Source organism: Abrus precatorius, unplaced genomic scaffold, assembly GCF_003935025.1.
Source record: "Abrus precatorius isolate BTA unplaced genomic scaffold, Abrus_2018 Scaffold3, whole genome shotgun sequence".
Classification (NCBI taxonomy): Eukaryota; Viridiplantae; Streptophyta; class Magnoliopsida; order Fabales; family Fabaceae; genus Abrus; species Abrus precatorius.
In genome coordinates this window covers 34,259,775-34,272,301 of record NW_020874373.1, presented here as the reverse complement: position 1 = coordinate 34,272,301, position 12,527 = coordinate 34,259,775, and the positions used below count along the sequence as shown (strand labels likewise).

At 34.9% G+C, this 12,527-nt stretch overlaps 1 protein-coding gene across 1 annotated transcript; it reads left to right on the top strand.

The window, feature by feature from the left end:
• The first annotated feature begins 1,122 nt into the window (after positions 1 to 1,122).
• On the top strand, positions 1,123 to 4,591 carry LOC113860653 (receptor-like protein kinase FERONIA). Its single transcript, XM_027493105.1, has one exon. The coding sequence runs from the start codon at positions 1,625 to 1,627 to the stop codon at positions 4,304 to 4,306; it is 2,682 nt and encodes an 893-aa protein (XP_027348906.1). The 5' UTR covers positions 1,123 to 1,624; the 3' UTR covers positions 4,307 to 4,591.
• Positions 4,592 to 12,527: the final 7,936 nt, after the last annotated feature.

Here is a 12,527-nt window from a genome sequence, read left to right as displayed (position 1 = left end):
AAATAATTTTTTAAAGATTTGTATTTTTGACAAAATATTTTCGTATAGTACATGAGTTAAAAATACTAGTATTAATATATATATATATTAAATATATTATTTTTCTTACAATTTCAAATTCAAAAGTTTAAAATATTTTATGTATTCACTTTTCATTGTTAGTACTTGAATTTCTTTACCTTAACTCTACTCTCATTCTTAATGTCTGTCTCATTAAAATCTAACAATTATAAAATGTTGTTCATTAGAGTTAGATGTCAATGTCACTACAAAAGGTTACCAAGTGATCCATATAAAAGGCCACCAATTATGTTTTAACGTTGTAGATCGATCGAATCTCACACAAGATAGGATCATCATATTTAATTTTATTTATTATTTTTAAGAATTTTAATTTAAAAAATTATTGTATTAAGATACATTTAATACTTGTGATCTTTGAATATTTATTTTTTTATTTATGTTTGTACCTTGTTCGACAACTATATATTGAATTTTTATATTATTATATTACTTATGTGAAGTTATATAAATATATTTTTCTCAAACAATCGCAAGTAATGGGTACAGATATTAATGTTTATACCTACGCATGAGATTGGATACAAGTTTTTTTTTAAATCGCAAATATAAGGATGATTACTATAGGTAATTTGTGAATTCATGAACATAAGTGTGTGTATATATCCACATGTATATTGATCATAAGTCATTTCATTATCCAGTACAGTGGGCACAGAATATTTTTTTCAATAATGCTAATAATTTGTTAATTTTTACTTCGTTAAAATGAACAAAAATATTTTCAAAATAATTTTAGGAGACAATTTTTAGTTATCTTTCTGATTTTTTACATATATATGATAAAATATATATATAATTTAATTATTAGTTGTTGAAGTCACATTATTGTAAAATGAAATATCTTTCAAACTACGATATTGCTATGCTGCTCCTGTGACTTGTCTAAGTTGCAAGTGGCCCATGTCCAACTGCACCACATTAAGGATATTTATGATGAAAGTAAACCCTGAAGTTGATATTTTTGTTAGGACGCGTTACTAGATTAGTTTTCTGAAAGTTTGTATTTTAATTGAATCCTTAATTTAAAAATATAATATAATCAGTATTTTTATTTTTTTTTAATCTTTACTTCCCAATCTTCTGTTGAGTGTTTAAGCTTGGAGCCCAGTTTTCAGAACATGACGCTTAAAATCATCATTTTCATCTTAAACTTTTAATATGCCTTTATCAGAAGACAAGAGAGAGTAATCTTAAAACAATATCTTACCGTGGCTGAAATTTCCAGAGCGATAACTCGTATTTATCTATTTATTTATTTTTCACAATATATACTTACTATAAAACTAGTTTTGTTTTTCTCTATCTCTGTTCAGTTACATAATTTCTCAGTGCTTCTCTTCCTAACCCTCTTGTATTTGTACAAAAAAATTAAGGTAGCATTAATTGGTCGTGCAAAATAAACTTTTCTCTTCTACTGATAGCTGCATTGACTTGTGGCTGCTCATCTAAAAAGAAACGAATATCACAAGGAAAAGCATTAACTTGGCGGTTCTGTGCACAAACTTGAAGTCCTGTTGCTTCAAGATATATATACATATATATGGTGTTTCAGTTCTATTTTTCCACCAGGTGCTGCTTCAATTACTGCATACAAATGGGCCCACGCAGCATGCGAATTGCAACAGAAACCACCGTCTTTCTGTTGTTGTTGTTATTGTGTCTCTCTTACGTTTCCACAGCACAGGATATTTACCACCCCGCTGAGCATTTTACCATCTTGTGTGGCTCCTCCACCAATCTCTATGCAGATGGTGGTCGGAACTGGACTGGGGACAACAACATGAAACTCCTCTCAGAAAACAATGGCTCTGTTTCTGTACCCGCACCCACATCACCCACCATACAGGGCCCATACACCTCAGCTCGTCTCTCTAGGTCCCAATTCACCTACTCGTTCCCTGTCACCCAAGGCCAAAAGTTCCTTCGCCTCTTCTTCTACTCCACTTCATACCAAAACTTCGATCGCCATGCAGCCTCTTTCTCAGTCAAATCAGGCAAATTCACCCTCCTCAAAGATTTCAACGCTTCGCTTCATGCTGATGCTGAAGACAACGACAACGATATCCTGTTCAGAGAGTACTGCATCAACGTCCAAGATGGTGAGAGACTCAACATAACCTTCATTCCAAGCACCAAAGATAATTCCTACGCTTTCATTAATGGAATCGAGATCGTGTCGATGCCTGATTTTCTCTACTATACAAGACCCAACGACGACAGTGGATTCCCGCAACTTGTTGGGCACAACAACCAATACCAAATCGTAAACAACTACGCTCTGGAGAACAAGTACAGGTTAAGAGTTGGAGGACGAGAAATACCACCCTTTAACGACACAGGCATGTTCAGGACTTGGCAACCTGATGACAAATACCTAACTACAAAAGGTGACAAATTTTACAGTGCTGATATTGAACGTACAAGGAATCTCAGCTTCACTAAGGCCACTCCTGAATACGACGCACCGGACGAAGTGTACCGAACCGTACGGAATATGGGACCGAATCCCACTTCTAACATGGAATTCAACCTCACTTGGCAGCTTCCCGTTGATTTGGGCTTCTCTTACTTGCTACGGTTACACTTTTGCCAGCTTGACTGGAATGTTGACAGTCCCGGTGACGTGAAATTCTACATTTTCGTAGCGGATCAACTGGCTACCGATGACGCCGACGTTCTTTTGTGGACCAAAAACAAGGGTGTGCCCGTCGTTAAAGATTACGTTGTTTCCATCCCACCCAATAACAATAATTCAAACCTTTCACTCAAACTGCATCCTCACCCTACAAGCCTCATCAAGGACGCCACTCTAAACGCAATTGAACTCTTCAAAATCAACGATTCAACGGGTAGTCTCGCTGAACCCAACCCGTACGCTCCTCCACAAACCTCTCAGATTCCCTCGCCACTCTCAAACAGGGAAACAAGACCCAACAGAAGAATCCTTGCTGACGCCGTCGCTGCTGCTGTTTCCTGTGTCGTTTTGCTATCATGTATCGTCGCTCTCTTCTTCATCAAACGCCGCAGGAACGTCGTCGGCGACAAGGGTTTCTCCAAGAGAAAACACGGAACTTCTCGCGGCAGTGCCTCGTCTTCCCTACCCACCAACCTCTGCCGCCACTTCTCAATCGCGGAAATCAGAGCCGCCACCAACAACTTCGACGAACTCTTCGTCGTTGGCGTGGGAGGATTCGGCAACGTGTACAAAGGCTACATCGACAACGGTTCAACACGTGTCGCGATCAAAAGGCTGAAACCTGGTTCTCAGCAAGGCGCGCACGAGTTCATGAACGAGATCGAAATGCTCTCTCAACTTCGCCACCTCCATTTAGTTTCCCTGATCGGTTACTGCTATGAAAGTAACGAGATGATCCTGGTTTACGATTTCATGGATCGAGGAACCCTCCGTGACCATCTCTACGACACCGATAACCCTTCCCTGTCGTGGAAGCAAAGGCTTAAGATCTGCATAGGTGCTGCACGTGGGCTGCACTATCTGCATACAGGTGCGAAGCACATGATCATTCACCGTGACGTGAAGAGCACGAATATCCTATTGGACGAAAAATGGGTAGCGAAGGTTTCAGACTTTGGGCTTTCGAGAATTGGGCCCACGGGAACTTCAATGACCCACGTGAGCACTCAGGTAAAAGGCAGCGTGGGATATTTGGATCCAGAGTATTACAAACGACAGCGTTTAACGGAAAAATCTGACGTGTACTCGTTTGGAGTGGTGCTTTTGGAGGTATTGTCTGGGAGACAGCCTTTGCTAAGAACGGTGGAGAAGCATCGAATTTCACTTGTTGATTGGGCGAAGCGTTGCTTTCATTTGGGGACTATGAGAGACATTGTGGATCCAACGCTGAAGGGTGAGATTGGAGGCGAGTGTTTCCGCAAGTTCGGTGAGATTGCTCTCAACTGTTTGCTTGAGGATGGGTCTCAACGCCCTTCCATGAACGACGTCGTTGGGGGGCTCGAGTTTGTTCTTCAGCTTGCCGAATATAATGCTGTTAAGGGAGTGGTGGAGCTTGCCGCCAATGTTTATGAAGATAGTGATGCCACGTTTAGCAGTAGCCAAAGTAGTACACATGTTTCCGATTATAGTAAGAGCACTGGATTTAGCACGACAAGTGATGGAGATGGTAGCATTGGCAGTAAGGAATCCCACAGGTTGATCTCCGGAAATGTTTTCTCCGAGATTATGGAACCAAAGGGACGATGATGAGGTTAGAACAATGTGCCAGTTCCGCCATGCGTTTGCTGTTTAAGATGAATAAGATATTGAATCTCTGTATGTTTTGCATTTTAATTTCAACCTTAGAGAAGAGAAATAGTATTTGTGTGTAATCTTTTTAGATATTCTTTGTCTGTAGTAAGAAGGAGAAAAGTGTGCGACGATAGAAAAAAAATAATGTTATGGAAATACGCATAAAAATTAATATTGTAAAATATGTTGTAAAAAACTTTTAAGAAAATTATATTTATAGCATGACGCTATGGTTATATACATGTGTATTGTATGTTTATTAATGAACGTGTGAAGTAAAATTTTATAAGAATATTAAAAAAAAGAAAGTCTAACTCATCTTTAAAATTTAGTTTATAAGAGATGAATTTTACAGTCTTATAATTAATTAAATAATAGCATTACTAAAATTAGTTTGAGGTCGATGTTATTGGAACTTTTTCTCTCTTTGAAATCTCTTACGCCGTTTCTTGCTAGTGTTTTCCCCAAAATCTTGGCTGTTTTCCGTGAATTTTGCGTGATTGGTGTCAGAATAATGATTTTCATGGAGGTTGATGATCTAAACATGACCTCTGAAATAGATGAAAATGATGTACCAAAGACTAAAAGTATTCCGCTTGAGGACTATGAGCAACGATACTCTCCATGGTTATATACCTTAACAGTGAAACTTCTAGAAAATTCTGTTAGTTTCAGTTTTCTAAACCAAAAATTTAGTACTATTTAGAGTCCAAATGGTGCCTTAGAAATTTTAGATCTAAATAATAATTTTTTTTTAGTAAAATTTAAAAATATTAAGAACTATAAATATGCTTTATTTGAGGAGCTATGGTTAATTTTGGACCATTATCTTCTCGTTCAATATTGGCAGCTTCTGTTCAGGCCTAAAGATCATTCTGTTAGGAAGTTAGCAGTCTGGGTTCATATACCAAATCTTCTCCTTTAACTGTACAATGAAAATTTTTTGTAGCAGGTTGGGTCCTGTCTAGAGTCTATGCTTAAAATTGACCCTAATACCTCCTTATTATCTAGATGTAGGTTTGCTAGAATCTACATTGAATTTGACCTTAGGAGAAAACTAATTCCTTCTTTTACTGTCCTAGGCCAAGAATTCAAAATTGAATATGAGGGTTTACACCTCATTTGTTTTCTCTGTGGTAAGTATGGCCATAGATAAGAGTCTTGTCTTGGCCCTCATAAACTTTCTATAGAGTCTATATCTAGTCCTATGATTTTGGAAGAAAATGGAGCTAAGGAAGTTAAATCTCAGTAGGAACCAAATAGGTCAGATAATAAAGAATCACAGGATAATAAATCTTCTGAGGACCAGAATGATATGAATAAAGAGGTTAATTTAGGCACTAATTCCCAGTTTGATATTCTAGGTAACTCTGAGTTAAACACCTATTAAGAGTCAATAATTGGGTCTCGAGTCTCTCCAGGTTACCCACATAGTAATGATGAGAAAAGTAAAGGGCTCAACGATTATATTAGAAAAAAAAAATCATTAGAAATAATAAAGATGAGGGTACTCCCTTAAGGAAAACGCTTAGAAATAAACCAAAACCTAGAGGTGAGTATGATAATTAGGAAGAAGAAGGAAATAGTCAAAAGGAGATAAGAAATGAGGAAAATTTTGAGTCTTTAATTCAAAAATAGGGAACTCAAAATCAAAAGGAGATCTTTTCTATTATGCAAATGATGAATAAAGAATTAAATGATAATACTTCAGGTAGTAGAAATAATCAAGAGATAAGAAATGAGAAAAAATTTGAGTCTTTAATTCAGAAATAGGGAACTCAAAACCAAAAGGAGATCTTTTCTATTATCCAAATGATGAATAAGGAATTAAAGGATAATACTTCAAGTACTAGATATATCCAGAACCTGTTAGGAATTAGCCTAAACAATTCTTGGAAATTCAAAGATTCCAGTGTTGCGAACCCAACTGATAAACCTCCTGACCAAGTTCCTTCAATAGATATAGATAATTTTGGCCAACATATTAGCACTATTAATTGCTACAATTCTTCTCTTGAGATTTTTTCCAAGCATCCTAAGGATGCTACTAAATCATCCACCCTCTAGCTATTATGAACTGCTTATTTTGGAATTGTAGAGGGTTGGGAGTAGATCTTTCTTTAGGTTAATAAATGATATTATAGTCATTTATAATCTTGATTTCATTGCCCTTTTGAACCTAGGGTAAGTGCTGAAAAAGATAAGAATATTATTAATAAAATTAACTTTGATGCTCATGAGATAATGGATGCTACTGGTTTTTCAGGGACTATTTGGTGCCTTTGGAATAGTAATAGGATCTTCGCTTCTCTTGTGACTAAATCCAAGTTCTTTATTCATCTTAAGATTAAAACTTATGATCATGAAGATTGGATTTTATCCTCTGTTTATATTAGCCCCATGAGCATCTTAAGGCTGACTGCTGGAAAGAACTTTCAGAGTTTAGTTCTTCTGTTAGGTGTCCTTGGATTTTAGCTGAGAATTTTTACTTTATTCTTTATAATTTTGAGAAAGTGGAGGGGGGTAGACCCCATAATCCTAAGACCTTAGCTAATTTTGTTGATTATCTTCTTTAATGTGACCTTTCTGACTTAGGATTTAAAGACAATCCTTTTACTTGGAATAAAGGTAATCTTAGAGAGAGGTTGGACAGAGGGGTATTAAATGATTCTTGGCGTCTATCATTTTTCAATAGCTCTGTTATCCACGTTCCTCTGTTAAAATCTAATCACTATGACCTTTGGGTCAAAATTAGGAAATGTCGTCCCCATCCTAAGAATGATTCCAAGTTTAAATTCTTAGCTCCTTGGTTGTCACACCCTGACTTTCCTAACTAAGTGAAGAATTCTTGGATGTTATCAAATTCTTGGGTTGATAATGTCAAGAATTTTAGGGTTAATATCTCTAAATGGAATAAGTCTATTTTTGGAAATATTTTCTATAAGAAGAAACATATACTTTGTAGAATAGAGGGCATATCCAGAAAATTAGGATCTAGTTCTAATCCTTTTCTTTTTAACTTGATGAGAACTCTTTGACAGGATTACTAAGTCATCCTTGATCAGGAGGAAGCTTTTTGGTCACATCAGTATAGAGCTAATTGGTTATCCTTAGAGGATAGAAATACTAGATTCTTCCATAGAGCTGCCATAAGAAGAAGGAATAAAAATAAGATAGAAGCTCTAAAGGATGATAATCAAAATTGGGTTTGTAATCCTTCAGAGTTAGAAGATATGGTGGTTAACTACTTCATTAACCTTTATTCTGACCCTCATCCTTAGGATTTTCAACTTGATATTATTTCCTCTTTTCCTCCCCTTGCAAATTCTAACCAAGAATTTCTCTCCCTAGATGTTTCCATAGAATAGGTTAAGTCTACCCTATTCAGCATTGGTAATTTTAAATCATCAAGACCTTATGGGCTTCATGCTCTATTTTTTAAGAACTAGTGGCATGTTTTGAGTCATCATATCTATAAATTTGTTCAAGCCATTTTCAGAATCCTAGTAAAATCAGGGATGTTCATAAGACCTGCATTACCATTATTCCTAAAACTGAGAGTCTATCCAAGAATTCAGACCTATTTGTTTGTGCAATGTTAGTTATAAGATTGTTACTAAAATAATAGCCAACATGTTAAGGGAATCTATGCCCCATCTCATTTCTGCCAATCAATGTAGCTTTATTCATAGTAGACAAGGAATTGATAATGCTTTAATCCTCTAGAAAATTATTCATTCTTTCTATAACCTTAAAAGTAGAACTGATTATATGATTGTCAAACTTGACTTAGAAAAAGCTTATGACAAACTTAGGTGGAATTTTATTGTTGATACTTTGGGGAAGATTGGTTTTAATTCTAATCTAATCAATCTTATTAAATCCTGCATTTTCCCCCCTTCTATGGAAATTAATTGAAATAGTAGCACAACTAGGACTTTTAAGCCTTCTAGGGATATTCTTCAAGGGGATCTGATATCTCCTTATCTGTTTGACCTATTCATAGAGAGACTGACTCATCTCATCCAAGATAGTATCTCTAAGAAAGAGTGAGCCCTTTTCTATTTTGGAGGCAATGACTTAGTGATCTCCCATCTCTTTTTTGCTAATGATATCATCCTAATTACCAGGGTTGATCTGTCACAAGCTTCCATCATTCAGAATATTCTCAATAGTTTCTGTCAGACTTCTGGTCTAAAAATAAATACTACTAAATTCTCTCTCTTTTTTTTTTCAAGAATACTCTTGCTGCTACTAAAAAGGAGATAAGTGTTTTTTTAAACATAAAATTCACTAGCAGGCCAATATTTAGGAATTCCTATAAGCAACTACTCGGAGGGCAAATGTACCCATCGAGAAGTAATAAAGGGTTCTTAAATTAAGTTCTCGAAATATCGTCTCACAAGGATTAATTTCTAATTACTAAGAATTTTCTAATTCAATTGTTTACGCTTCAAAGATATGTGATCAATTAAAATAAAAATTTATAAAATCAATTATAAAACTAAGAGTAAGAAATATAATGCACGTCTTGATTAAACTTATTGGAGAGAAACCTAAGACATATGGGTTTTCTCATTCAATCCTTTATGTTATTTTTTTGTTTAACTGTAAATCTGATTTCTTTGTGATTACTAATCATTCATACGAATACTATTAATACCCAATGGTCATGCAATATTAATATTCTTCTCTCTAAATTAACATCTCCAATGGTCATGCAAGACATCAATTTAAGAAAGCTTAAGGAACCTATGAACTTGTTAATTTACTAACGATTAGAAGAGAAAGATTTGTTTGGTCCACCTAATCCTTTATCTCATTTTACCCTATAGATCTATTAATTAACCGAGATACAGTCGCCTGACGATATAATTAATTAAGATTAAGAGAGAAGCGCAATAGGATAAAATTTAATCATGACCAAAAATTAAATTTAGATTCAAACATCAAAATCCTATGAATTCATGAACAATAGTTCCCATAACCCTAGCTATGGACTTTGTTACTTATGTTAAAGAAAAGAATTAAAACAATCATAAACAAAGGCATAATTAAAAGAAATAGCAAACTAGAATGAGATAAGTTTCTAGTCTTCAAGTACGATCGCTCGAACCTCCAAGTCTCTGCAAGAGTGTACCAAAGATCTCGTGCAAGAGAGACGAGATGAGATGTATCCTAGAGCAAAAGTCAAGATAAAAACGGTGTCCACTATGATGCCTGAGATCTTCCTTTTAATAGGGTTTGAAAACCCTAAAGACTCTTCATAATTGCACTTTTCGCATATGAGTACGGCCATACAAGGCCTTAAGCATGACCGTGCATGGGCTCAAAGCACTCTCGTGCTTATTGAATTAGTCTGGGCGTGTTGACTGCTGTGAAACTCTAATCTTCCATCAATTTGAACCTAGAATGCATCCAAAATCCACTTGCGGCCTCTTTATACCAAACTGCACAATTAATATATAAATTAATGTAAAACTCAAATAAAATAAAGGTCAAATATGAATATATGGACTGTAAAAAAGGGCCTAATTACAGACTTATCAGTAGCCATAATTCTTCTAAGGTCCAGTTCTCTTTTTTAGTAGATAAAGTTAGGAAGAAACTTGTCCTTTGGAAAATTAAGTCCGTGTCTTTAGCTGGCAGGGTTGTTTTGGCTCAATCCTGCATTATGAGCATACCCTTATATGTCATGCAAACTACTATTATTCCCAACACCATCTGTAAGCAGACAAATAGTCTTTGTAAGAAATTCATTTGGGGTTCCTTAGGTACTAAAAAAATGTCATCTTATTAGTTAGAAGAAAATTTGTCAACCGAAGAGATAAGGGAATTTAGGGTTTAGAGACCTGTACACCCTTAATAAAGCTTCCTTTATGAAGCTTTGCTGAAGATTTTTTTCCTCCCCTAATGACTTATGGGCTCAAGTCTTATACAAGAAGTATAGGGTGTATATTGGGCAAAATTTGGCTCTTAGGTTTACAAATAGGTATTCTCCTCTTTGGAAAGGCATAACTGTTGTTTGACCTCTATTTTATAACAGCCTAAATTGGGTATTGGCAATGGTCTTTCTGCTAGGTTTTGGTTGGACCATTGGGTGCTTGGTACAGCCTAAATTGGGTATTGGCAATGGTCTTTCTGCTAGGTTTTGGTTGGACCATTGGGTGCTTGGTTGTCCGAGGTTGGTTTCTCATTCTCTGCAACCTGTTACTGAAAGGGATTTAAATATTCCTGTGATATTTTTTAACACCCATAATAATTGGGACTTGAATAAACTTACTTCCTTGCTGCCTATGCATATATGCAGGCAAATTGCCCAAATGCAACCTCATAATCTTTCTAAACAACCAGATTATGCCTCTTGGGCATTATCTAGTAATGGTCTATTTTTCATCGTCTGCATACCTTCTAACCTTCCAGACCTCTGAACTTTCTCCTCTTGACTATGATATCTTTAAGCATGTGTGGAAGTGGGATGTCCCTCCTAAAGTAGCCTTTTTTCTTTGGAAAATTTCCCATGGTATACTTTTCACAAATGAGGAGAGAGCTAGGAGGGGAATGACTGAGCTGGACATCTGCTCTAGATGTGATACTGCCCTGAAAACTTTGATGCATGTTTTGAGAGATTGTTTTTATGCTAAATCTATTGGGGCACAATTTATTTTTCCTTAACAGTGGGCTTGGATTTTTTCTATAGGATTATCAGATTGGCTTTATGAGAATTTAGCTAACCCTAGGATCAACAAATTTCTTGTTTGGCATAAGTTTTTTGGCTTCATTCTTTTGCATCTGTGGAAGGACAAAAATGCTTATGTGTTTCATAATTCTTTTGACCAAATTTCTACCTTAATACATAAGATTTTTAGAGATATTGAATATTCTGTTTTCTGTTGTATGAATAGGCAAGTGTACTTCCCTAATATGACTGGGGACCAGGCTCGAGTTAGGTGGTTATCCCCCCTCATTGACAATGAAAATTGAACACTGATGGAGCTGTCCATTACCAGTTGCATGAGGCTGCTTGTGGAGGTATTATCCGAGATTGGAAAGGTGTTTTAGTGGCTGGTTTCTACAGATCTCTGGCCCCCTGTTCTCCTTTGGAGGCTGAACTCTAGGATATTTACTATGGACTCCAACTCTTCCTCCAACAAGAAGTTTAGACCCGCTGTCTGGATAGAAACAGATTATAAGGATGCTCTTAGATGCATCCAGTCTACTCTAGGTAGACCTTACCATTTGTCTCATGTTATTTGTAAGATTAGAGATTATTTACGTGATATTAATTCTATCAGATTAGGACATATTTTTAGGGAAGTCAATAATTGTACTGATAAATTAGCTAAGTTTGAGCTGGAATTTTCTACCCTTTAGTCTCTTTTAAGCAGGCTCCTACATTTTTACTTCCCTCTTTGTATTTGGATATTTGTGGTTCTTGGAATTCTAGGTCCAATTTTTAGGTTGTCTTAATTGTTGGGCATTTAACCCCGTTTTATAGTAAAAAAAAAAATCTTATGATTAATATTAATATTTATGTATGTAATCATATAATTATTAAGTACATATATAAAAATGTTTAAATTTAAATAAATGCTTCAATATGTTTTAGTGTGTATATTTTTATAATTTTTTTAATTCATAATTTTTAAAAATTTAACATTTTTTATGTTTAATGATAATTTGACCAGCTAAAAGATTGTTGCATGTTGTTTTTTTTTTTTATTTCATCGATAATTTTTTATTGAGTTACATCGTTATTAAGGACTATAAGAGTTGTATTTTTTAAAATTAGTGATTAAATCTATTTTTTTAAGGAACTATCATTTTTTGAAAGGATTTACTAATAAATAATTTACCAAAAAAAAAAAACTTATGAATCTTATAAACTGTTTTTAACTTACTTTAATAGATTATGTAGTATATTTTTAACTTATGACATAAATCTTTGTTTTAAAAGAGTTTATTAAGTAAGTGTTTAAATAAGTTGTGTATTTAAACACATTCTTAAGCCTTAAATAAATAACCACTTTAAAAAAAATAAAGAATTTAATAAAAATAAGCAATTGTTTCTTTAAAATAATTGAAATAAACATGCAGTTATAATTTGAATTTTCGTTCGTATTCATAATCCTTACACCCATCTTACCATTTTTCATTCAGTTTTATTCTCTCCGGA

Excerpts from the sequence above, each read along its gene's own strand:
- LOC113860653 (XM_027493105.1), top strand. The coding sequence starts at position 1,625 with ATGGTGTTTCAGTTCTATTTTTCCACCAGGTGCTGCTTCAATTACTGC.